At 41.6% G+C, this 27,232-nt stretch overlaps 1 protein-coding gene across 2 annotated transcripts in view; it reads right to left on the reverse strand.

The window, feature by feature from the left end:
* PREX1 (phosphatidylinositol-3,4,5-trisphosphate dependent Rac exchange factor 1) overlaps positions 1-27,232 on the reverse strand; it is a 120,336-nt gene that overhangs the window by 2,319 nt on the left and 90,785 nt on the right. For both annotated transcript variants that reach the window (XM_040079861.1, XM_040079862.2), the window contains exons 17-39: positions 24,754-24,846; positions 23,896-24,044; positions 22,871-22,956; positions 21,231-21,367; positions 20,611-20,785; positions 19,220-19,407; positions 18,320-18,481; positions 17,544-17,754; positions 16,105-16,366; positions 13,864-14,070; positions 11,563-11,651; positions 11,112-11,194; positions 10,352-10,442; positions 9,053-9,181; positions 8,390-8,431; positions 6,241-6,458; positions 5,486-5,585; positions 4,692-4,835; positions 3,958-4,072; positions 3,459-3,525; positions 2,543-2,730; positions 1,777-1,879; positions 1,173-1,240 (exon numbers count right to left, since the gene is read on the reverse strand). In XM_040079861.1, coding sequence (XP_039935795.1) covers positions 1,173-1,240; positions 1,777-1,879; positions 2,543-2,730; positions 3,459-3,525; positions 3,958-4,072; positions 4,692-4,835; positions 5,486-5,585; positions 6,241-6,458; positions 8,390-8,431; positions 9,053-9,181; positions 10,352-10,442; positions 11,112-11,194; positions 11,563-11,651; positions 13,864-14,070; positions 16,105-16,366; positions 17,544-17,754; positions 18,320-18,481; positions 19,220-19,407; positions 20,611-20,785; positions 21,231-21,367; positions 22,871-22,956; positions 23,896-24,044; positions 24,754-24,846 — 3,107 coding nt within the window. The remainder of the gene's footprint in view (positions 1-1,172; positions 1,241-1,776; positions 1,880-2,542; positions 2,731-3,458; positions 3,526-3,957; positions 4,073-4,691; positions 4,836-5,485; positions 5,586-6,240; positions 6,459-8,389; positions 8,432-9,052; positions 9,182-10,351; positions 10,443-11,111; positions 11,195-11,562; positions 11,652-13,863; positions 14,071-16,104; positions 16,367-17,543; positions 17,755-18,319; positions 18,482-19,219; positions 19,408-20,610; positions 20,786-21,230; positions 21,368-22,870; positions 22,957-23,895; positions 24,045-24,753; positions 24,847-27,232) is intronic.

The raw sequence follows: 27,232 nt of genomic DNA on the forward strand, positions 1-27,232 counted from the left end.
CAGAAGGATAAGGCTCTAAATGCAAAATTCTACTCTTTTTAATGTCTCTGAGAAATTGAACCAAGAGTGTTAGAGGAAGCATTACCACAGTCTCTAAAGTTTAAAATCATTTTCTATAAACATTTTGAGGAGTGGATAGGAGAGAAAAAAGGAAAATTAAAAGAGGGACTAATTTAGACTCACTCAGAAGTCTCTGTGGGTGAATAAGGTATCAGTGTTGAAGGAAGTAATATTAACACTGAACCAATGTGTTCTTTGGAGGCCTCAGGCACTAGCAAACACATTTGTTGAGTCTGAAGATATGGCACAGACTTTGCTGTGCCTTTTCTGATGCTGATTCTTGTGGGCCAGAACTGTTTTGCCTTCATGTAGACAATGCCATTAACAACAGCAGAAGCAGAAGTGTCTCTGGTATTTGTACAGACATTTTCTGTACACATTGTCATCTAAACCATGACAAATTGTTAATGCCATTGTGGGAAAATGCTGTGTTACAGTTTATTAAAGAACATTCTTTTGTCTCTGAGACGTGAAATTGGAAGAAACTGACCAAAGATACTTCACTTAAAAGTAAAGGTATTATTCTCTAGTAGAGAGAGATGAACATCTGTATCTCCTAATAGGTGCAGTAGGATTCACAAATATACAGTGCTTTTGAAAGCTGCCTTCTAGACAAACCCATATATAACCCTGGGCAACTGAGGTTCCTTAGGGCTGCATTACTGTGTGGTTACTTTGACTGGAAGTACTAGCTCTTAAACCTGCTCTGCCAGATCTAAACCATCAGACTCTTGTAAGCACAGTACTGTACTATCTTCGCATATCTGCAGTCAAATTTGCTGTTCAGGAATTTTTCTTTCTAAACACTCCAGAGATGACTGGAATGTCCATCACTAGCTTTGCCAACTCACAGAAACAGTCCAAAAAAGATCAGCTATGTTTGATTCAGAAAATGTAGAAACCCTTGATTCTGATGATCTGCAAATCATAAGCAGCAAACCTGATTAATCTACAGTGTGTACTTAGTTTAGTACACGAAGAAAAAAGAATATAGTTTTTTTTTCCCCCCCAGTATTGCTATTAAGGTCATCTTTGGTAATAGCAGGAACTCCACAGTTGTTACAGAAACAAAATCAGCACTCAGAGAAAATGTATAATACATAATAACTTACCGAGGTGCATGCTGTGGCATTTGGTCCATCACTTTCAGATTCTTAGCAGAGATTTCAACCCTTGGTCCCTGTGGAAACAGAGAATTTATGGTACCGACAATATTGATAAAGCAAATGATCCTTAGGAAGAAATAATGGGAGAATGATCCCTACTTGACAATCCATTAACTACTTCTAAAAGATTTAGAATCCAAAGGGTGGATACAATTATCTATGTTTACTTAAAAGATAAATTAGGCCCCAAGCACTTTACAAGCACTGCTGTCTAGCACTAGGTAATTTCTGCTATTTTAACACTATGATTGAGACTTGGGTTTTTTCTGTACAGAAATTGTCTTAAATATGCTGCACATTTTCTTTTTTCTAACCGTCAAGGCACACACAATATGCACTGAAGCACAGATTTGAATTGCTGTCGGGGCTGTACATGCAAAAGTTAACTTGCTCCTGTCACACCCAGGTGTAGTTTTTCAGCCATTAGTAGGAGTTGGGATATATAGGTTTGCAGTGCACAAAGTACTGTGCCACACCAAAACAAACTGGTGTTTGCACCGCGATGTTACTGGACGATGGTGGCACGCAGCAGACACATGCCAACCCTCACCTGCTTTCGCATGATGTCTGTAGCTTGCATGATACACTTGGGCAGGAGTCCATGGCTGCGGGCCAGTATGGCTGCTTGCTCCAGGGATACACTCAGCGTACTCCTGAACCAGGGAATGAGAGTTAGGGAATCACAGATCATAGCTTAAAAAGTAGAAATAGGCACGTGCAGGACACTTACCTGTTATGTATTGCTCCTGTTAGCTATTTACTTTTATTTACTCTTTTTTATTTTCTTACATACAAAACTATTAAATGACCTCAGTCTTGTTGCACCTGGATACTGCAATTGTTAGAGTCTCTAGCATCATTACGACAAGGCTGCATGTCACTGCTCTTCTGCATTGATTCATTTTAAAGGGATTCACAGCTTTATCTTTCCTTTTGAGACACTGGCAGAACAGTGGTGTGTTTCAAAATCAATGTGTGCACATACTAAGATTCTAAAGCTATTTTTGAGCAACATCCTCCATTTTCAGTGTGTCTTCAGACTGAAGACAATGCTGACTACAAGTTCTATGCAACAGAGATCACTTGGTCAGTTGCACTGGATGATGAACTGAAACACGAAATCTTTTGTGTCAATATTACTTACTAACAAAAGTATTAAAAGTTACAACCTACTCTGAAGCAAAGACGTCAGCAGATTTAGGACCTTATTACATTCCCTTGAAATTTACCTTATTTCGCTTAGAATAGAATCACATCTCTAGAAAGGACAGAAGTTGCCATCACAGCAGTAGCACACGGGTTTAACCCTCACTCACCTCTGCATCCCAGTGGCGCACATGGTGATCTGACAGGCTCCCAGTCGGTAACAGAGCTCAGAGGATATGGGCAGCAGGCCAGCTCCTGATGAGGCACTGCTGGAACAGCCTGACTGCATTGGCGTTGTACTAATGAAAGACTTCAGCAGCCTGCAAAGCTCATCCATTGCATTGATAGGACGAATAAGCTAAACAAAGCAATACAAAAATGATCAGTAGCCTATTAGCACCTTCCAAAGACATTTACAAGTCTTTGTCCTATTGTCTAAGCAGAATATCCTACACCACAGTAACTGCCACACAGTAACAACTGTTTACAATATATATGAACTTTGGAAGTGGCAGAATAAAATTACTTAGGCATGGGACCATTTTTTATCACAAATCACACAGATTGTTTACAATGTGTATTACAATTGCAAAGATGTTCCCTGCAGTAGCATTTTAATGCTTTACATGCACATATCCACCTGCCCAGTTAGACAGACTGCCTATACCTGAGATGCTGGGCAGCACTATTTTCTCTGCAACAAAGAGTACAAAGTGAACAAAGTATAACTTGCAAATTGAACATTTGTTCGTTTTCATGCACCGGTGGGAGAGGAAAATGAGCCCGTTCTGTCGGCATCAGACGCTGTGTTTGGCAAGGGCAGGCAGGGTCACATGGAGTCTCCTTAGTGATGCAGTGAAGGGGGTTTGTGTCTACTCAGGTTCTGCACATTTTCTTCTCAACAAAAGAACTGTAGCCAAGCTTCAGAGAAATTCAGATCCCCCCTTTAAGTTTGGGAATATTTTAAAATGCTTTTTGGGTTTGCATAGATCTGCCATACAGGTATCTCACAACTGGAATTTTAGAGATGTTGAAATAATACATTTATGAGAGAATTTATTGCAGAAATAAATGCAGAAACAATACCTGGTCAATCTTCACTGCAGTAGTATTGGAATCAGTGGGCAAGTTTGATCTCTCTAGGTAAAATGTCCTGCAAAAGGGCCAGCAAGTACTACATTAGTTGGGTTTGTCCCACTTCAAGAACATGTATTTATACAATCTTGTAAAAAAAAGCTGAGGAAGCTACGCTAAAAGTCTTGCATTTGAATATCTGCTTCCTTATCAAACCATTGTGATTGCAGTAATTTACAGAGTCTGTACTAACATATTCCAAATCCTCATTAAGAAAAATATAATTCTAGCTCTGCACAAAATTCTGAGGTCAAATCGGCATTCCTCCTGAATGGGCTGAACTATTGGAAGAAAATTACCGAGTTCCCCATACAATGAGGATCTCCAAAAATCCTATTTGTGCAAAAAACGCATCAGGAGCGGAACATCTTTTTCATTAAATTTTAAGGCCCTTAGCAAGAAGTGCTCTGAAATTTTCAGTGTTTTTAAGGAAAGCAGAAGTACAAAATACCTGAGTTTACGATAGTATTGCTGCACTTTTTCGAGTGAAATACCATTAATTTGCTGTGGGAGTTCTTCTAGAGATGAACCAGCTGGTTGTGATTGCCCCTCTGTACTCTCCAGAGCTGAAGAAGAAAACACTTTACTAAAGCTATGTTATTAGTGTTTTTTTAAAATTCATTTGTTTATCTCTCATCATCTCATTGCTCAGCAGATGACTGTTGGATCATGTAAAAGCTGATTCTATCAGTCTATAACTTTAATGCTTTTCCCCGAGTGGGAGTTCAGTGGTAGTATCACAGAGGTGAGCTTCACAGAAAGCAGTTCGGTCTGACAGCAATTACTCCCCATTAATGGTCCCTAGAAAGGAATATTCTGGTGTGAATATATCAAGTAGATTTCAAGCCCAGATGATTCTGTCATGGTGTTTGCTTTTTAAAACACTTCTGTGTAGCCTGGGCACATCTCCTGATCTTACACTAGATCAAATTATCCATGTAGTCCAGTACAATGTCTCTATGGCTGAGGCATAAAAAAGCCCCAAACCAGCACATCTTGTTCCCATGACTGTCTAATTCTAAAGTCTAGCACACGCCAAGGCTTCCTAAAATAAAAATATCTGCTTCCTAAGTGAGTCTGCAGTTCTCAATTGCTTTTTTTAAGAGCTTCATGGTCATTCTTCATTTTAAATCTTTCAAAATCAGTAGTTAGCTTATTTTTCTCAAGAAAGCTTTTTATAGACACCTTTTGTAAAGAGCACTGTGTGCAGTTTCAAGGTTCCCCCATTCTGAAACCGAGCAGGCAGTTTGGAGAAGTAGTAGCTGTCAAGATAAAAGATAACCTTCAAGGCTTGACGACTTCCTTCGATGTGGTAGAAGACATGAGTATCTGGAGAAATAAAGATAAAACACTTGCTGCTTTATCACAGCAGAAGAATTGTGAAACCTCTGCTATATGAGTTTGTTAGATTACCTAATGACATTATCACATTCTCCACAAAAAGGTGAAAAAGAGAGAGCCTTTATGGAGAGAATGCAGGCTCTGAAATCTTATACTCAAAAGAACATAGTTAGTGTGACCTAGTGTGTTTGTTCCAAATACAGTAAATATGGTTAACAATTAGAATCCCATGTTGTTTCATGGCATTTCATAGCCAGTAGACATGAAGAGAGAGATGAGGCAGGGTGAGACACTGGACACGGAAAGGCTGGGAACTCACCGCAGGGAGCGTGGTGCTAATTCTCTGCCACACCTCCTCCCCCCAAGAGCAGTCACACAGATATGGCACACTGGCACAGGCCACAGCTACACAGCACAGAACACACACCACCATTCCATGGTGTCAGTCCTGCTTTAGGGGCTATGTGCTCGCAGGGAAAGCTGAGGGAATATGGCAGTGCTTCAGAGAAGCTGCCCAGTGCTCTTCAGGTCTGACACAGTCTCTTAGATTTACAATCATAGAGGATATTAGTCCACAGAACACACCAAAAAAAAAAAAAAAAAAAAAAAAGTGCCTCAAAGAAACAGAGAATACTCACTTGCTACAAGACCTTCATCCAGCTGCTTGAAAAAAAAGGCAACTTTGTCTATTTCAGCCAGAGTGACCTGGATATCTTCCAGCATGGTCCGCTCCTCCTTCTGTAGAGCCACAGATACAAAGAGGTTATTATCTAGGAGAACATGAGTGACAGGAAGGTTGTTATGGGCACGTTTTGGTTCAGGAAACCTAAAGCAGAGTGCAGAGCTTTCCATAAGCTCCATCCCAGCCAGGAAATCACTAACAGCTTTTTAACTGTGTGATACAACTTTAACCATCCTTTGCTTAGACGCCATTTGATGTGATTCATGAATAGGGAGGTTTAAGAACCGAGTCAGTTCGAAGGGATCTCCTTCTCTATCTGTTTGCCTGAACTCCTGCAATACTCAGAACTTCCTCACCCATTTGGGAGATGCACATCCTCACCAGGGGATGGCAGGGGATACTCATACCACCAACAGCTGGGCACTAAAACCTGTCTAAAGTGAGCAGCATTGCTCCAAATATGAAGACTGCCTGTTTTCTAAAGTGTTCTAGTGTGAGAATGGGTCCAGCATTTGTGAAGAGGTGAATATGACGAGATAAGGAATACAGCACTTGGTTGTCAGCTGTGGAAATCTCCAGAGTTTGTAGCAGTGAAAATCTGAATACACTGCTGGAATGCAGGTAAGAGGTTCAACAGCTCTGGCTGTGCTGGGTGGCACAGAAACACACAGGCAAACGTAAGCAGACCTGAGGATCAATTCTTCATCTTACCACGGCGGGGGAGAGAAGAGACTGGTAGTTCAGTAAAACTCCAGTGGCTGCTATCTGTTCCAGCCATTTTCTGCTGGCATCTCTGCTGCTCTCTTCATATTCCCCATTGTTGTTGTAGCGATAGTTGAGAGCAGCCAGTAACTGCTCCGAAAAGGTGCAAATAGCAGCCACAAGAGATTGACAGAAGATGGAATCACGTCTCAGCTGTAGCTCAGTATCTGTCAGAGAAGGGGAGAGAAGCATAAAGAAGTCATGAATATACTCAGCTTCCCTCTCACTGCCAGAAAAGTAATTTGTGTGTGTGTGTGTGTGCGCACACATGACGTTTGGTTTCTGCTGCAGCTTTGCACTGGCTTCACAGATAACCTCTCCTCGTTGTATGACCTGGGTGGACAAATAAAGACAGCATAGCTGGCACACGTGCACGTTGCAAAATTTTCTAGTCCAATTGACTGTTCCTTACTCCCTCTGTGATCTGCATGCTCCTGACTGGAAAGAAACTAACTACTGGAAATTAACTAACTCCTTAGTTACAGCCATATCTGTACTGATTCCCTTCTTTTTATGTTTACAGGAGCAAAAGAATTATTGAAAGAAGGTCTCTGCCATTACTTCTCTACTGGGCCATTAGAGATTAACCTTCCCCCATCCATCTGTATTTTGTGGGCTTCCAATATGCCTAATGCATTAACTGGGCCCATCCATACAGAACCAACTGGTTTGTTTCTTGGGAGAATTTCCCCTGTGCTACATTTGCTTCCAGTATGCCTGCCAGGCAGCCACATGCTGGTCAAATCAATCTTGACATGCTTCAGGGGACTGCAGGCCAGAGAGCCACATGTGTAAGTCAAGAGTTACTTCCCAGGCACCCCCAGCATCTCCAGCAGGCTCTGCAGTGCTGCAGCAGCCTCTCACTAGCAAGGCACTGTTCCCTAGGGAAAGAAGCTGAAGGCATCAGCCAGAGGCTTTGAAGGGTCTGGATTATTTTTATAAGCACTAAACACAACAGACTGACTAACATATTCCAGGCCTTGGGCCATATTCTCAGCTTAAGGGCAACCATCCTTCTTTCCAGTGGATGTTCATGGAACTGCTGCAGGAGATGTGGCACACATAGAGAGACACTTTGGGAAACATTCTATCTGCTATAAAAACCCAGCCTTTATGGTCAGTAGACTGGCACACAGCTCGGTTTGGACAGACTCACAGACCAGCCCGGCAGGAGCTGAGAGATAAATTACAGCCATACAAATCTCTGATCTTCGTTCTATGAAGATCTGAGAATCAAGTGTGGCACTGTGAAACACCAGTTTCCAGTTACGTATTATATAATTTTCAAATGAAAGGACACCAAGTAAGTGCTACAATTAAAAAAGACTGTGCCCAGGCGCCTTGTAAAGACCTGTCCCTTGCTCTGCAAGCACAATGTTTGGGGTGTGGTAACAGGCTCCTGATGTCCCAAATACCCCTGTATTTGGGTTCTCCTTGCACATTTAAGGTTTTTTGTTCTTGGCTGTAATTTCAGTATGCCTGCTCTGTTTGGAATGACGACAGAGTCCATGGGCTCAAAAAAGTTGTGCAATAGATGTCATTTTTGCTGCATGTTCTCACCACAGCAGGAAGAAGTAAAGGGAAGGAGGGTTCTCTTCTGTTACCCTGGTTTTTCTGAGTTTTTTAAAGCCCTTTGAATTTTCATAAAATGGAGTCAGACCTTTTAGCTACTGCACAATATTAGGAGCAGCTTCTTCCTTTTTCTCACAGATGTAACATAAACAAATCCTTTGTTTTTCATTCTCTGTCCTTTGTTTGCATATTTCTAACCTGAAAACAATTGTAACTGACAGTTGGTCTACCCACTTGGCTGAAGGGTGAAAACCCCCAGAAGCCAATCTTTGGCCAGACCCACAAATGTATAAAAAGTAAGAAATAAACAAGGAGGCTCTCCGCCCTGACTCAGCTTGAGCTGGATCGGAGAAAGTCTCTGCCCTGCAAAATTTCTCGTCTCTCGTGTGATTGCTTTGCGTGTCACGATCACACTCTTCCATCTGGGAAGGACGGTTGTAAGAAACAAAGGAAAAAATGAAGACAGAAAAACCCTGTGTTAGGGACTTCTTGGGTATGTTATTTTGTAAAAATGAAAACCCCTTACCTGTGCATTTTAACAAGGCCAAAAGCAGCTGATTCTTCCCATCTAAAAGAGTGAAGAAATGCTGTAGTCAGCATAATACCTAGGTAGATGTGCTTGCAGCTGGTTAATAGTTTCCTCATTTCTCCCCCAAAACTAAGTGTAAAGCAAAGAATTTTACTGGCTACATGCTCTGTTAACTATCATGAATTACTGGAAACAAATTGCATTTGCAGATGAATCCCTAAGGAGGTGATTTCTATCCAGTGCTTCACACTGATTTGTAAATATCAGTTTCATCTCTTGTTCCAGTTCAACCAGATTGCAATGGTTTAGGACATTGTAGTATCTGATTAGCATTCACTTCACAGTTTGGAATATACCAATCATCTCTCTTCATTTTCTAAAAGGATTTAAAAAGCACAGGGAGATAGATCAATCTGACATCAATCTGAATGGGATAACAAAATAAAGTAAGGGGGAAAAAGTTCTTTGAAATTGCTGCACAGGTGCAATTTTACCATAAAGCAACAGGACTCTGTGAACAATAACATGCTCCACCTGGTCCTCTCTAGAGCCCTGGACAGCCTCAGTACAAAATGAGTTAAAATTATGAAATCAACTGCTAGATTTGATTAAGATCTCTTCCCCCTGAAGCTAGTAGCAAACATTTCCTTATTTAGAGACCTTCCACATGTTTCTGTATGATGTCAACAAGGCTCTTGATGCGCAGTGGAAGGTTCCATGGATCTTCCTGAATGCTGGCTTGAATATTATTCCGGCACCTAACGGTGGTTTCCTCCTTCTGTTTAAATTCTAGAAAACATGGAGTGTGTTAGCCATTTAGGAAATGGCATGTAACTAAGAGTGGCTTAGGAGTTATAATGTGAATACACATGAAGCAGAGACACAGTACCAATTGCATTAATTGGGAATTCAAAAGGTCCCTAAATAGAAATAATAGAGAGGGCAAAAAGCTATTCCCATATTCCCATTATCAGCAGTCTCCCTGCATTGCTTTCAGGACTGTGGGCTTGGTTGACATGCACAGTGCAGGGAGCTTTGCCCCATTCGCTAGACAAAGAACCCCTGCCTCCTCTGCCTTTAATGACCTGCAGGCAGCTGATTCTGATGAGATTCTTTTTAAACAAAATAAAAGAAACATCTGTTATTTCTTCACTTCATTCCAACAGCGCATGGAAAGGCCAACATTCTACACATATGTGAATGTGTTCATAGAGATGAGTACACATAACAGAACTTCACAGGAGTTATTTCTGGAGTCAAGAAAAAAAGCAGGAAAAGATTTCTAGTTCTAGGGTTTGCCACCATAACTAAAAACCAGAGCCTGTGAGAGGGTGGAGCTCTCACCTCCTACAGCACCTGAGGTACAGCAGGAGTAGTAGGGAATATTTCAGTTTTCAAGTGGGAAATGCAGCAAATGCCCCAAAACCATTAAGACCAAAGAGTCATCACACTGCCTGAGGAAAAAGAAAATATGGTATCATCTGTTTGCTCTCTATGGGAATCAGTTTTCAAAATAACTGTTATGAGAGGATGAGTTTACCCTGGCAATCATCCATCTGAAGAAAAGCAGAATAAGTCATTAAGCAAACAGAGGCAGAACCATTGTTGCCTTGGATCTCCAGTGGTCAGCCCCTCATCAGCTTATGAGAGCACTCCTTCACCTTGAATCTGACTATTCCAACTTTGTACCTTTTCAAATATGTCCACATCAAAGCGGGGATTTGGAAACTTGTGAAAGAGCTGCGGGAATTGAGCAACATGTAACAAAAGAGGCCTCTGTATGTTTCATGAGGAATTCCCGTGAAAATGACTCCTAAGAGATACAAAATTTCAATAGACATGATACTAATGCATGACTGGCTAGACTGCAGAGTTAAGGAACTCTGTGTGGCCATAGCATATATGCTTTCTTAAGTCTTGGAAATCATGTTATTAAATAGAGTCAATCTGTTTCTTTACCTTGCAAACTGTGGTCCATGGGAAAGTGCTTGGTTTCCTCAAAGGCCCTATTTATTCCTGGTCCTTTGAGAAGTGCATTGATTGCATCAACCTACAATTGGAACGTTATCGATCACTGTCAGTTAGACTTGCAGAAGAAAATCTGGACAGAACTCTTGTGGGAAACTGCCAAAGCCCTTACACTATTTGCATTTTGGAATGACTGACACACAGCAGTCAGACTTTGCAGCCATAAACTGCCCTCAAGAACCTCTTGCATTTCATAACAGCATTTTGCACAACCATGATCTGTGTGCTGATGAGGTAAGAGAATAGCAAACAACTCTCCGGGGTTACACATCATAAACACATCTGCATGCTAAACCTGTGAGAACCTCCTGAAATCTGCAAATGTAATCCATTTACATCAAACAAAGTAGTAGAAGTTTGTCCTTTTTTTCCCATAAAAGCTTTTTTTCCCTTAGTCTCATGCCTTAGGTAGGGCAAGCCAGCCTTGCTTAAATCACAAGGCAACTTTAATAATGCAGACAAAAGTGATTCATCCAACTGTCCTATAAATATACTTGCTTACAGTTTACCCCAAAATCTCGATAGAATTCTGTCTTGGTTTTGACAGAATGTAACAAATTTTTAGGTTACATAATCTAAGACATTAGCCTTCCTCAAAATATTATTTCATAACACAATTCAGTACTTCCAATTTCTTGGTTGACATTGATAAAGAGAAAGCAATTCTGTGTAAGAATAACACTTTACATACCTGGTTAAAAAGGTGTTCCAGACAGCCATGAAGTTTGTCTTGCTTGTCTAAAGGTATCCTCATATCATTGGGAAGCTCATCTCCTAATACAGGAGAAGTGAAAAGCTTTTAATTTACAAACATGATCTGTGATGAAGCATGGGCACACCTTCACATTGGTGTGAAGTGAATAATGATTACTGCTTTATCTCCAATTCTTAGATCGAAATACTAATTGTTTTCATATAGTGTTGGATAACAACTAAAGAAACTTGTCCCTGCCTAATACCTCTCCCATGTTCCATATTTACTGTGGTTTATGAGAAAAAGGCAAATCTGTATCTTTTATGTTCTTGTGATTAGTTTTGAAGAGATCACCGGTGCAAATTCAGTATATAAACAGCAAAGACCTCTCAGTGCTGTGGAAGGGCAGGGCACGAGAAGTTTGCCTGTGACCTGTGCACACACTCACCTGATCCCATCTCATCGCTGCCCAGGTAAGAGCTGTTGCTCCGCACGCTGGTGTAGGACAGCACGGAGTCCCGGTTACTGTTACACTCGCTGCAAAGGAGAGCACAGAGGGGATTGAACTAAAGCTGTCCCCACACCCAGGCACCCACACTGCTATTCTGTCTCCCCAAACCTAGTTCTGTGAAAATGAAATGACTGTAACTAATGACATGCAGAACAGCCATTAAGCAAGGACTCTGGAGCCGGACTGCCACAGGATGCCGTCTTCTATTTGCAGTTAACACTGAAGGCTTAATGCATCACCCTGCTTCAGAAAATAATGCAAACATGACATCTCCACTAAATGTTTGCTACCAATTCTCAGGGTGTTACAGCATCCAAATCTAGCGTACAGGGAGGCTGCAGTAGCACAGACACTGGAAGTGTGAGAGAAAATGTAGGGAATGTAAGCCACGGGAGAATCAGGCACTGCAGATCCTATAATGAAGCAGAGGAGTCAGGACAGTCAGCTCCACACAAATCTTGGCTCATGCACACCTGGAAAATTCTAGAGTGAATCTCCTCTCTTTAAAGCTCACTTTAACTATTCTTACTAAAAGTAATCAAAAATACTATGGAACTCAGGCTGTTCCCTTCCAATGAAGTGACAATGACAGTGTCTTTAATGGTACAAGTCCAAAACAAAACTTAAAAAGCTCTGCACTGTCTCTGCCTCTGATGTAATGACCTCTGATGTCTCTGCCTCTTTTTAACTGAGATGAGAGAAAAATATAAGAGCAACTCAAAGTACCTTAATTGGGATTCTTGCTGTCCTTTCTTAAATCTAGTATCAAAGATATCTGTTTTTCTTTTTTTTCCTGAGGAAGATTAACACTTATGGGATCTACTCTGCAGTACAAACCCTTATGAATTACACTTCTAAATGATCCCAAAAAAAGAAGCATGGCTATTGCAAACAAGGTGTTTTCTTGTCTATGATATGCTTGGGTTTGTAGCTAATCAATGCTCTTTTAAATCAAAACCCATAAAAACACATTCCCCCTCAAGTAACTACTAGCTGTAATATATGCTTAATTCTCTGCCTCTGTCTAATAAAGAGAAGACAGAATAATGTTTCTCAAATTTATGTGTAGAATTCTGGAACAAGTTACAAACCCAGACAGACTGTTTGTGCTGTCACTGTTACCCAGAATAAATTAGCCTCAATTACAGAAATTCAAACTACAGGGATACCCTATTAACAGTGGAAGAAATACAGCATGTTTCACTCAGAAAGTTCCAAGATTGAAATCTCACACAAGAGAGATGCCCCAGATCTTAGCACTGCAAGTACTTGTTCTATTTCATTATTGACTTTGTTTTTGCTGTCCTTTGAGGCGATCAATATTCAGCTGGACAAGACCCCAAGCAACCAATCTTACTGGCCCTGTCCTGAGTGAGGGACTGGACTGTGCAGCCCCCAGAGACCCCTTCCAACACAAACTGTTCCCCTTCTGCCATTCTGCAGTCCTGCATGGGTGGCACCTATTTGCCACTGGGACGAGTGCCCAACAGCAGCAAGAAAAGCATGAGGACTGCAGCAGGGACGTTACAGACACAGATCATTCATTAAGGTCCCTGTAGTCTTCCCAGCTCTACGGTCTTGCTAGAAATGTAAAAATGGCTTATTAAGGATGTTAAATTGAAGTGTTCAGACATGGCCATAACTTGTTATCCCACTTATTCTGAAGCTGAGTTTCCAAATGTTTCCCCCAAAATAGAGAGAATTGGGAGCGATATTTCCTTTGGTAGCAAATATTCCTGGAGAACCAGCAGTCAGTCATGTCCCAAAAAGGTTTTGAGACACCTGAATAAATATTTCCGTTTGTGGTTTCAAAGGCCCATTAAAAATAAAAACTCAGTATCCATTTCTGTTTCTCAGTGTCTTAGACCTTCAGGAAAATTGGCTGCAGAACTGAATGTTAATACCAGCTATCAAAAGACCAAGCAGTCTGAGAATTCTGTAGTCCGGACTTCTGTAGTTTCTGGCTATCGGATACAGAAAGTCCCACTAGACCTATTTAATTAATTTTATTCAGTTGTGTAGAAGCTTTAGTATTTTGGCAATATTTTGGGGGAAGTATTTTTGCTGTATATGTCTTCAGTATAATAAACATAATGAATACTTAAGTGACATGAATACTCTGCTAAGTGAATACTAGATAAGTGACTGGAAAACAACCAGTCTGTTAAATCCATACTGGAATCAGAACTTTGAAACACTGTATTAGAAAAGTAAAAGTGGCACAATCTTCAGACTGACCTGTAGGAGTCTCTGAAACTCATTGTGTCATGTCCAGAGTCTTCCTGGTCCTCCTCAGAAACTTTGAAACAGACCTTCTTGATTCCACCATGCTCAGCTTTGTCAGGATCACTCTCTTCTGTTCCCAGGGAAGGTGAGGATGTCTCTTCAGTAGATGGTGGCTCACAGGCACCAACTTCTGTGGGTTCTGTTATGGTGGACAAAAGTCTGCAGAAGCACAACATAGAGCTCTCAGTCCCACAAATGAACTGCCATGACTAAGGCTAAATGCAGCTATGTGAAATCAGAGCTAACTTTGTGAGCACTTTACATACCCTACTACACTACCTAACATCCAATCCGAACATGCTCTCAGTTTGAGGCCATTCCCCCTTGTTCTGTCACTCCAGGCCCTCTCTCCATCTTTCTTGTAGGCTCCCATCAGGTACTAGACAGCCACAAGTAGGTCACACCAAAGCCTCTTCTCCAGCTTAACAATCCCAATTCTCTCAGCCTTTTCTCACAGCAGAACTGCTCTGTCCCTCTGATCATCTCTGGACTCTCTCCCACATCTTTCCTGGGCTGGGCACCCCAGAGCTGCAGGCAGCTCTGCAGGTAGGGTCTCACCTGAGCAGGGCAGAGGGACAGATTCCCCCCTGGGTTCACCTGCTGCCCACACAGCGGAGATGAGCCCAGGACACAGATGGCCCAGGACTGAATGATGCTGTCAGTGCACACTGCTGGCCCATGTCCAGCCTCTCATCCACCAGCACTCCCTAGTCCTTGGCACATCTGCTTTCAGTCCTGTTATTCCCCAGCCTGTACTGCCCCGACTAGGTGCAGCACCTTGCACTTGGTCTTGTTAAACCTCAGGAGATTCCCATGAATCCCAGTTCCCAAAAGGTCCTGTTTCCACAGGAACCCTACTTCTATAAGATGTAGCTTAATCACAATAACCATGGCGGCTTGAAAAGTCCTCAGTTTCTTCCTCTGAGGCACTGGATTTCTCCTCCTCATCTCTCTGGCTCTGCCCAGCAGCTACCACCCTTCTGTATATGTGCTTGATCCAAGGCTCCATGCGCTTTCCACTCAGGTGAAGTTTTGGTCATGTGCTGCTTTTGGCAGGGATATGGTTATTTTTTTTTTCCATTGGCTGGTATGGGACAGATGTGGATTTGTGCCGAACATAAGGTGGATAATACAGAGATGTTCTTGTTATTGCTGAGCTTACACAGAACAAGGCCTTTTCTGCCCCTCGTACAGCCACTCTGGGGAGGGGGCTGGGGGGGTATGGGAGACTGGGACGAGAAACAGCCAGGACAGGTGACCCCAGCTGAGCCAAGGGATATTCCTGATCATGTGACACCATGCTCAGCACATAAAGTGGGTGGAAAAGGAGAAAAGGGGGGATATTTGGAGTGATGGTGTCTGTCTTCCGAGTCACCATTCCGCAGGATGGGGCCCTACTCTTTGGCAGGTGGCTGAACACTTGCCTGCCCACGGGAAGCAGTGAATGAATGGTTTTGCTTTGTTTGCTTCACCTCTTAACTGTCTTTATTTCAATCCACAAGTTTTCTCACTTTTATTCTTCTGACTCCAGTCGTGATCCCTCTGCAGGGACTGAGCGAGTGGCTGTGTGGGGCCGAGCTGCCGGCTGGGGCCCCACCATGACAGTGCACGATGGGTTCTTCTGTTCATTGCTGGGATTCCTGGAAGTGGCTGTCACCAGCTTAGGGCATCGTATGGCCTCGTCCCACCCAGTTCATCCCTGCAGCCCCACCTACCAAAACCTTGCCTGTTACGCACAAACCCCAGACACACTACTCCATCTTTCGTTACTGCTACTAGGAGACCTGTGATGATAAAGAGAGAAAGACAAAAAGAGGAAAGGAAACCATAGTTTCCACAGAGAAACTGGCCTGCAATTACAAGTTTTGCTTAGTCTGCCTTACGAAGGACAAACTCGCAAGGGTTCTTGACAACAAATAGATTGTTATTTTGGAATATGTAGTAAGCAAAACAGTGGCTGTCAAATTCAGGCTGTCAAATTTACTTTAGAAGTAAAGGCTAATAATACAATCACTGGTGGATCTACCCAGGAGTAGATTTGACACAACCAGAGAGGACCCATCAGACAAGGGCAGGTGTGAAGAGGCGAGTAGAGGCTGACAGCTGGGACCAACAGCCAGTGTGTTTTTGGAGGTTACTGCCTCAATGTTATAAAAATTTCTTTCTCCAGTGCATACAGGGTTTTGTACTCACTTATTTATCTGAACGACATACTGCTTCATTTCCTTCACTGCAATGTCAAGTTTGTTAAAAAGGTGCAAGTAGGAGTCCTGCATCTCCCAATCTTCCTGTTTCAGCAGAAAACTGAGTCCCCTTTCTTCCCAAATTGTTCCTCCATTCTGCTGGCCAAAGCTACCATCAGGATCTCCATCTTCTGGGGCTGAACATCTCCAAGATGGTGCAGCCATAGTGGTGATGCAATGCTGAGTATATGAGACGGGATTTAAGGTACCTACTAAACATTAAAGGATCTAGTTAGTATGGCTCTCCTGACTTTTCCCACTCCATCCCAGTGATGATCATTTAGGATAAGTGGAATTTTAACAGGAAAATCTAAAATTTCACAGAACTGTATTCTATAATTACATTCTACGACAAAATCATTCTGAAAAAAACCCCAAAGTAGCTGGGCTTTTTCTCTGGCATGCCAACTAGATATTTTGAATTTACTGCAGTTCAGCAACTGCCTAATTTATGGATGCAAAGGCCTACGTCCACATGTATACTCATACAACATAGAAGCCCTCTAAAAGCATTTGTTGAAAAGTTAAAGAATTTGGGTTCTCAGAAATCAGTCTATGCTATTATTCCAGCTCTACAGACACTTACACTTACACACACACACGCATACATATAAAGGAATAGGATTCTGTCCTTACATTAGATAAATTAATTATTTTTCGTTTAGAATCTCTGACAGTTTTGGTACAGTACTATACTAATTACCTTCGCTCACATTAAAAATACTTCTGCGCAAGTAAGCAAGGCTCCTTTATAGACCTCAATTTGAATAGTCAATGCCATTGTTTGGAAGGTTGGTTAGTCTACACTTCCCTCTTTCAAACATTCCTGCACTCTGACCTTCACAAGGCAACAAATCAGAATCATGTTGAGATCATGATAAAGAAATGTTGGAACTCGAACAACCAGATTGTAGAAGAAATGCTGCATAGCAGCAATTTATCAGAAAATAGATCCCCTGACAGCAGATACTTTCAACTCCAGTGCACGGAATTTATTTGATAATGAGAGTCAAAAGCAGCACTACAATGTGCTTGATTTCAGTTTTCCCTCCAAATGAAGCACTCGCATTGTCATAAGTCCCTGATCATTTTTAGTCAGCAAGTCACCTCTACTAAAGGCAGCAGCACCCTGGCCACATAACTACTGAAGAGATCATGCCCAAACAGTTTAGCTAGCAAACACATGGCACCTGAAGCCCCTCTATGCTTAAAGCCATTACTTTTTCACAACACAAGAAGGCTGCCATTTAACTATAAAATTTTAAGGAGGAAGAAAGGGTACTGGTAAGACTATGCTTCCTTGGAACTTCTATTTGACCTTGCTGAGCAGTGGAAAACCACAACTTTTTATACAGATAAAATCAGTATGACTTGAAAGTTAAGTATCACCTTGCTCTGGATCAAGACCAATAATAGAAGGTTTCCGTCCAATGCGAATACTGAACGATCTCCCTGCTGAGGTAGTGCTTTTGGGGTATGATACCTCCATGAGGTTAATATGGCAGTTGGTGGGGCAGAAATCCATGCTGTTGAGGGAATGTGGTTCCATAACGGCTTGTTTGAAGGCTGGGCTCACCTTTGTCTTCAATTCATCTGCAAACTGGGAGAAATAAAGTAGGTGTGTGCTACTGCACTTTCAAAAAAAAAAAAAAAATGCAATACAGACAATTCTTTTCTCTTCCTGCCTCCTATTCCAGAAATCCAGATTTCTGCTGCAGCTGGAATAACACATTATAAAACCACTCATAAAACAACAAAGGAAAGCAATTGGCAATACCTCTTACAACTCCATTTTCAATCAGCTCAGGTAACTGCACAAAAAGCACACACACTTTGTTTGTTTACACCATGATACACTGTCGTTACATTCATGTTAAATAAGACATGCATCAATCTGTTCTCATATTTAATATTCATTAATAGAGTGGAAATGATTCTGCAATAATATGTTTTAACCCACAGCTCTGACAAGCAGAAAGGAGTGATTTACAGACAAGGTATTTTTCACTCAAAACTTGAAATTTCAGTAACTTGCAGAGCTGTTCACAGGCCTCAAGGACACCCACCTCAGAAACAATTTGGATTCATTAATAAAGAACACCAAGACCCACTTAATACAATGAATCATCGTCTCAAGACTTCACTAGTAACTAGTAGTGTTGTACCTCTTGGTAGCTCGTAAGCCTCCTGCTAATGATTTCCAGCTTAGTGTCACAGATTTGTCGGAATTCATACTGGGGCATGGTAGCCACAGCACTGCTTAGGGATATGAGTCTTTCACAGTTCCTTACGAAATTACTGTCCTCTGCAGCAAAGGCCTCTAAAATCTAAACAAAAAGACAGGACGTCAATGATATGAATCTTGACAGGGAGGAAAAATAGAGTTTTCTTCCACTCAGTGAGTGGCAAAGCTCCATGGCTGAAGAAAGCTGCCTCCAGAACAAGCTGCCTTCATTACTGCCTGAGAACCACAAATATTTCTGATCCTCAGAGTCATATAACATTCCTTAAAAATGTTTAGAATCATGGAAGTGGATCAAAACATCCACTGTCTAAGTTACCTGCTCTAGCATGCTTTCACGGGAAGTAACAATAACATTACTGAGATGTGACAAATGTTCACTATTAGCTAATTTTTGTCAGAGATGACCAAGCCACTCGGCACTCTCTGATGCTTTCCAATAGCAATTCCTGTATCAACCCATCCAGCCTCAGGTGGGAAAAAGCTGCTTGATTTTCTTGCAGGGTAAATTCCTGTCCTGAAAAGATTAACCTTAAATCTCAGCAGTGTATGTTACCAGGCAGACAAAAGCCAGAGTTCCACAGCTGAGGGCTCCCCTCCATCTGCCTCAACAGCTGTAAGTCCTGGAAGCACTCGTTGATTTGCTCATGCCAAACAAGCTGCTGTAACTCAGTGCATTCTAATGAACAAATCTCTAAGCAGGGCTGAGAAGACCAATGTCAACCTCAACTGAGGAGCCAAGCCCACAGCAGCCAATAATAAGCTATATTATTGCTTTCCCATTCTGTTTAGGAACAAAGCCGACCACGTATCGTTTTCGTACCTTCGCAGCGAGACTGAAGCAACCTTTTGGTTCCACAATTTTCTCTAGGACAAAGGATTTGATTCCTCCACTGCTAACATATTCATACACCACCCCGTGCTCCAGGTGGGTGTTATCCACAGTCAGGCTGATGAGAGGGGTTTCTTCACCAATGACCAGTGGAGACATAACAGTCTGTGGTGTCTTGGCTGGAACCAAAGGAAGTCATTAGAGGTGCCTGGCAGCACATGTGAACACAGATCTGCCCAGGCAAGAGAAACCTGCTAAGAAGTATTGAATGCCGAGAGGCAATCTTTGGCTCAAGGAGTGTCTTGAACTGTGTGCTGCTGGAGACTGAGAGAATATTCTTAGGAAGACAATTGCTGCTGGCCATTAATGGAGACAGCAACACAGTTTTAGATAATACACATGCTCCAATCCCCATTCCGATGTCTTCCCTGTATGTATGCACATATCCATGCTCAGGTCACTACTTCTAGTTCTGTTCAATGATCCTAGCAGAAGCTTCCCTTATGGGCAGGGATGCTAATCTTTGAGTCCTGTTGTCTGCAATAACCCTCTGGACGGCAGAGATGTGAGGGCAGGGTTGTGGTGAGGAGAGAATGTATTTTACACAAAGCAATTCTGTTGTCACTAGAGACCAGACTCCAGTTCCAGTCAGACTGAGATTTGCCAGGGAGTTGCTCACACACTTCCACCAGGGCGCTGCTCCAATTGTTCCACTGTGGAACTCTGTTGTGTGACCGTGAGGTTACAGCATCACCAGACCTGACATGGGATCTGCACACACGGGCATCTGTTCCTGGAGAAGTTGCCAATGGCATTCAGTGTCCAAGCTCAGTCCTTTTGATTGAATTTTGCTTTAGTAGTCCCCCTTAACATCTACATTTCTGAATAAGCCCTCAACATGAAAGCAGAACTGTTTTTTGAGCTATCCTTTAAAAAGTTGGAGGAAATATACCCACACCTTTTCCTGACACAGTGGTTGCATGCCTTGAAAACTTGCTCAATCAAAGTAATTTAATCAAAATAACAGAAAATACAGATTATTCTAGGTGGAGTTACTAGCAGACCTTCCCTCTCTATCAGCTACTGCCCATAAATGCATGGTTTGCAGGGGCTACCAAAGGATTCTAAAAATGCCGAGTCTCTTCATTCCCATAACGGTCTTGTAAAGAACAGAGAGTCACAGGTGCATGATTTCCATGTGTATCTCAATTTTTTCTTCCCCTGAATAATCTGCTTCTCTGGCAGACCTCATTCAATTACAAAGCTTTCCTAAGACAAGAGATGTTCTACAATAATAATTATACTTCATATTTCTACAGTGGTTTTCCTTCTGAAAGCCTCTGAATTGCCCCTACGTTTTCCTCCCCCATAAGAATCTTTACCTGCTTCCTGTTGGCTGCTTTGAAGAGGTTCCAATTCCGTATGTCCTTCTAGTGCAGAGTTGTTGTCTTTGCTGGAACCTGGGCTACTGCCATTCAAACATGCAGGAGATGCTGCTTGCTGAACTCTGTCCTCTTCAGCATCTTCATGTGTTCTGTATACCCACTGGTACAACCCCTTTCGAGAGACACAGGCTTCAGCTAGGACCTCAAAATGCCCAATCACCAAATACTTGGACTACCAAGGTGAATCTAGCCATCACTTCTATATCTTCTAAGTAGGCTGAAATATCAACATTCCCCCAGCTTTTCTCTGAACTTCAGAGAACATAAAATTCAGGTCAAAAGCTGGGTAAACTCTTGTGGCAGTAATAGTTAATATTTTTCAGTACTTTATGCACGAAATGGCTTTCATATTATTTGTAGGTGTTTTTCAACTATGGGCAAATGGAATCAGGTCCCCTCAGTGATAGTGGGGGCCCTGACATAGAAGGAAATGAGTCAAAACAAACATGTAGATGTTCTTTTTTCTGATTATTTAGTAAGCATAAAAGCACAGGAAAAGGGGAGGGCGGGAGATGGGCAGGAATTAATGTACTTCCTTTGAGGTTGTGCGTTCATACCAGTGCTTCTTGCTGCCTGGCCCTATAGGCTGTGAAGTGCTCCAGAACTTCCTTGTAATTCCCATGTTTTGCATTATTCCCATTAACTTTCAAAATACACTGCCCTGGATGAAGGCCTACGGCTGCAGCCTCAGAACCTGAAAAATAACAGGAGAGAAGTTTGACAGAAATGCCATCTGCCTATGGATGAGAATACTGGAAAGTTTGCAAAAGCTTTCTGGTTAGAAAGAGTAAGAAGAGCTGGGTCAGTCCTGTCACGCCTTTGCTAACTAAGCCCTTGCTGCTATTCAGAGAGCTTGGTTGTTTGATAACATAATGTGTCTATCTGTCACGTTTTCAGCGTTGCTGGGAAAACCAGCAAGCTCCTAGATCTACATGCTAGAAATTGACATTTCTGTGGGAAATTGTTTGGGATTCTTACACAGTTCTCTTTTAGCCTTATGGTTACAATAGCTGCAGTTAAGTCTTGCTTACGTACACACTGTTATATTTGTTCCAGCCTATTGCACCTGGAAGACAGAACACTTACATGTTACACAGTTTGCCCCAGAAAAAGACTATGATGCCAAATGTAATTTGTCTTTTCCAGGCAAAATCCCAAAAAAGGACAATCTTCCTAGCTGCAACTTTCAGCTTGCATTCCAAACTGAAAAAATGGTTCTAGGTGCTGCAATAAAAGGGTGTGATAAATGTGTGTCCCCGGGAATGCCAGCTGTGGGTGCTGCCTAAGCTACCTGCACTCAGCTGGAGACACATTCATTCTGAAGGAAGGAAGTGCTATATGTCTAAAAGGTCCTATTTTCTGTATCTGCTTAACATAAAGGTTAAAGCTGTGCTTTGCTTGTAACTCTGTTAATATGTCAGGTACAGAAGTAGTAAATATCTGTCAAATTGTGTTTTCTCCTTTTAAGAAGACCAAGGAGAGCAGTTTGCCTCTGTCTTATACTGGAAATTTGTAGCAATATATGCCTGTGTAAAGGGAGAAGTAGTCTCCAAGTCTTACGTCATACTTTGTGATGTCCAGATCGTGTCATAACTTGTCACCTTCAGACCCAGTGACCCAAACTGTGGATGACTACAGGCAAAAATATTGAGGAAACAACAGGCAGCATAACCCCTCAACCTTTTCTCAACCACCTCAGTTTTAGGGGTATTTTTTTTCTCTGTGGCTATTAAGCATTACCTTAGTAGTCTCAGAAGGAAACAAGGGTAGGGTCACTAAGCAAGTCCATTTCTAGCTTGCAAGAGCCAAAGTGATAATGCCTTCCAAATAGCCCATGGTACCATGCATTGCAGCATTCAAGTTTCTTCCACTGTGGAATTAATTTATTCCTTGTATTGTGTTGATGGGATTAGAGACCCAGCACTCAGCTCATAAGAATGATACCGCTTTTCTTAGAACGTATTTAGATGATAAGCAGTTTGAGGCAGGAAATCTCACACTATTCTATGGTTATGTGACTGTGATTCTTGTCTATCACAGTTCTTGTCACTGTGGTCACAAAATTTGTCAGAACTTGTATAGAACAAGCTGGACAATGAAACCTGGATCCGTCTTTATTGAAATATATATACACATAAACATGTCTATCTATTCAGCTGTACTCCCAACTTAACTGTACCACAGAGTTTGTACTTACCTCTTCCTACTGCGTGAACATACGGTGGTGCTGCTCCCCGGATCTGAAAGCCAAGTGCTTCAGGACAATCTCGGATTTTAATAATCCTGCAGATAAATCAAGAAGAGAAAAAATTGTTTTAAATTAGGCTGCCAGAGTTCTGGGCAGCTCTTAACAGCATCTTTCCTTGGCATTCACAACTCGTATTTGGATGAAAGAAAGCAGCCAGAGTGTTAACAAATAAGTAACAAATAAACAGACCTGAAGAGATACACTCCATCTTCAATCTCCAAAGCAGATGGGAGATTCTATTTGTCAATTAAAACTTGTCACTTCTTAATTTATTACATCTTTAAATGAATAACACTTGACAGAAACTTTCTAAGCCACTTAGATTCACTTCCATTTCTACGCAAACTTCAGTGCAGTTATGCTGACCTATACCAGCAGAGGATTTTTTTCCACCAAAAAAATTAAAAAAAAACAAAACAGAGTGGACAAGACATTCTGGACTAGAATTCAGCAACAAATGTTCACTGAGATGTTCAGTTCTACGGCACATTACATCCTAGACATTTGATTCTGGGGTTAACACAATCTAGCAGTACACAAGACACTAACGGGGCCAGCTCTCATTATAAGAAACAATAACAGACTGAAATCCTGTAAAGGCTGATATTGTTAGACTCGTCCAAAAATAAGCCAAGCTTTAATAGGTGGAAATTGTTTTCCCATGCACATAATAGAGTGTGGGAAGCTTCACACCTGAGAAAGAATGACAATCCTTGTGATTCAGTTTTGTTTGTGCACAAGGAAACCAAAAGTTATCTGCAGTATAAAGAGAACACATGCCAACCTCTCCTAACAGCCCAAGGGTCATCACTAAAAACAAGCCATGACTCTTGTACCTTTCATTTCTGTCATGTTTTCCTATTGAGTGGCCTCTGCACAGCAAAGTGTTTACAAAGGTTTCACCATAACTGTAGAAGTACTACTTAGTAACTGACGTTTCTCAATAATCTCTCTCTGCCCATCTTGGCACTTACTCTTTTGATTTGGTGGCTACCAGAAGCCTAAGTGGCCTTCGTGAGCAGAAGGACTGGGATAAGATGGTTTCCACTTCAGCAAACGGGCGTAGGAATACTAAATCCTCATTGATGGAATAGATTTTTCTTCCTGCTTGCAGGCCAGCCATCTGCAAAGGGAACAAACACCACAGAGCACTTTGGACCACTGCAACTTTCAGCAACTCTGAAAGCTCAGGCTCCAAGGTTCAACTGTTCCCTACTTATGGACATTTCTAGGATTACTTTCTCATGGAATACTCTGCAAGTAGTGTTGGTTTTCATCACATCATTTCTCACACCCCCTTGAAAGTTTTCTGCATTTGACATCACACTGTGTTACCCACATAAGGATTCTGTAGGGCTAAATGGGTGATTAAGAAATACTCAGATCCTGTGACATTTGGGCCATCTATGTTCTTCAATCAAACAAAGCAAATATATATATTCTGTAGAACTCCTAAAATACACCACCGAGAGAAACGACTGCATGCTTTTTAAGGGAAAAATACATATCTAAAAATACAGCTTTCACTCAAATAAACCTGTTTCCCATTGAACATCTTTGCTATCCCAAGAGAGTGTTACTTTCCTTTCGTCCTTAAATTAAAGTTGCTAAGGAACCTGAGGTAAGCTACCATCACACAGATACTGCTCTCATCCTATCACTTTCCAGTAACATTCAAGTCCCCCAGCAGTGCCAAAACACTTATTAATTTACAGAAACAGCTTATTGCCAGGAATTGCTGCCTTTAGAGGAAACGGATTTTAAAGGGATGGCTTGTAACTCTCAAGTATTGAAACATTCTTAGATACCAAAATATGAATGTGAGGTGCTACCTCGGCAGAAGACTCTCGTCGAACTGACTTCACCACAATTGCTTTGTTCTTTTCTTCTATGTCAAATCCATAGTCATCCTCTTCTGGTAAAATCTTAAACAGAGCACAATATTTACACATATTTATGCTTCATAAATACAGAGTTCACAGAAAAAGTGAAGACTGGAGATGAGAAATTAGACTTTTCATTGAAAGCCACAACTGATCTGGACTTCTGTCATAAGATGGAAAGGGACTACCAGATGATTTAGTCTGACTGCCTACATAACATGAGTTGTAAAATTTAATCTTAGTTATTTCTGCATTGAGCCCTTAGTATATTAGTGTATCTGCCCTTAGCAGATTTTCCAGAGTTACTCAGGTATGATCTGCAGTCTCTAAGAAGTGAAGAATCTATTCCCACCCTCGAAACTTTGTTCCAATGGGTAATCAACTCTTCTTTTGGAAATTATCTTTGGTTTTTACTCCTAGCTTTTTATCCTTCAATAGATCTTTCACTTCTAAATTACGGAATTCATAGTAATTCAGTATTTTCCACTGGTGAATGTACTAGAGATTGAGTGTAGTTATTTGTTTGTTTTTTAGAGTACATCCCACCTACATGATAATGAATGGTCTGAGTTCTTCTCAGCTATCAGTTTCAAATTGCTGATCTCAGGCCTACCTCTATAGATCTAACTACACAGTCTGATGGCAAGAATTCTATCTGACCAATGAGAGAACAATTCCTGACATCCCTAAGTCCTTCCTCTAGAGACAGGCACGTAGGCTTTGTGTAAGGGAAAAAACACCAGCTCCATAGCCTGTGCTCAGTTTGTACACAGAACACATTCAAAGAAAATTTTGACAGGGGCAAGGGGCATGGGATCTGCAGAGATGAAAAGCTGTGCCAAGAGTCGTCTATTATACTTGTTTCACATAGCAGCAGGAACTCTCATCCTAAACTCCTGGGGACATTGACACCAAAAGAGGCAGCAGAGCAGACCAACCAGCATTCCCTGAACCTGGGTCCAGGATGCACAGTCTTCTCGCATACTTCCCTACACCTCTCCAGCAAAACCCTTCTCTGCTGGACACACCCGAATAGCCTGACTTGGATAATAATGTCCTCAGGAGCAGTGACTTACCAGACAATGTCAGATCTGAACATTTCAGAAAACGGTGGAGGTTTCTGAGGCCCTCAGCAGCATTTAAAGACATTTACTTTGCTGCCACCCCATCTCCCAGGTTGTTCCAGCCTCCACAGCTTTTCGCAAGTCCACAGTTTTGGGGCAGAAGACAAAATTTCTTTCCAATGAGTAGCTTTCTAATTTAAGCCACCCCTACGATAATCTTTAAAGGTATGTTTTACAAAACAGGTTAAATATGTATAGTATGACTCCAAGTTTCTTCTGGTTTGTGAGCTTTGAAATTGAGCACTGCACTCAAACTGTTCCTTTCAAACAGTCAAAGACTTAAAGCCTAAAAGGTGGTTTTCACTTCAGAGTTCAGTGTTAGTATCCAAAACCACTGAAAGCCCTTATGTGGCTGCATACACCTGGATGATGAATGCCTCTTGTCTCTGACTTCCCAGCCTGTCCCCTTGGGATCAGAAATCCCTAGAGGATGAGCTCCTTAGTGGCTTTCTTCCCAGAGGTGTTTTAAATCCATGACTTTAATTCTATAGCTACAACAGACTATGGTACATCAGCATAACAAAGAACAAAGGGAAAGGGAAAGCTCTTCTTTCTCTCTCTGCTGAAATTTTGCAGAGCAAAAATTGGGCAACTACTGCCACACTGAGGATAGGAAATGTGGGGATACCCTGGAGGAATGCAGAAGTTATCACAGGTCTGGGAAGCTGATGACATTTAGAGTTCCACTCTGGATCTCCAAGTCAGAGTTTTGAAAACACTACAGAAAATGTACACAGGCATCATCTTCAGAAGTCATTGAGAATGCTTCTCTTTCGAGTCTTCTGGTAATCCATCACCATGTGTGCAATTAAACGTCCCACTCAGCTCTGATCATGGCCAGCCTCCACAGGAAACTCTCCTTTGTCTGATACTCAGATCCAAGCAACCAGCTCTGATTTATGATGTAGTCAGTTTGGGCTAACAGAGGTGCTGATCACAAGTTCACAGCACACTGCAGTAACTAAATCACAATGCCTGGAGTCAGGCCAAAATCCAAATTTTCTTCAACTATGCAAAGAATGTATATTTTTTTAGTTTGTCAAGAATGATGTCCTTCAATGAGAAATAATTGTGCAAATAAATAAATACTAGGTCTTGCTTGAATCATGTTTTTCCAGACTGAAAGCATTTTGTTCCTTGGAATTTTTAACAAGTATTTTCCAAGGTTTCTGTTGTTTTCTGCTTTCGAAGGCAAACTCTCCTGTGATAGACCAAACTGATGAAGGGGGTGAGTAAACCTATCCACTAAGCAATTAGGATTTCATGGCAGTAGGAAAGCTTATTTCAAAAACCAGTGCTAAGGA

The sequence above is a fragment of the Hirundo rustica genome, chromosome 16 (assembly GCF_015227805.2).
Source record: "Hirundo rustica isolate bHirRus1 chromosome 16, bHirRus1.pri.v3, whole genome shotgun sequence".
Taxonomy (NCBI): domain Eukaryota; kingdom Metazoa; phylum Chordata; class Aves; order Passeriformes; family Hirundinidae; genus Hirundo; species Hirundo rustica.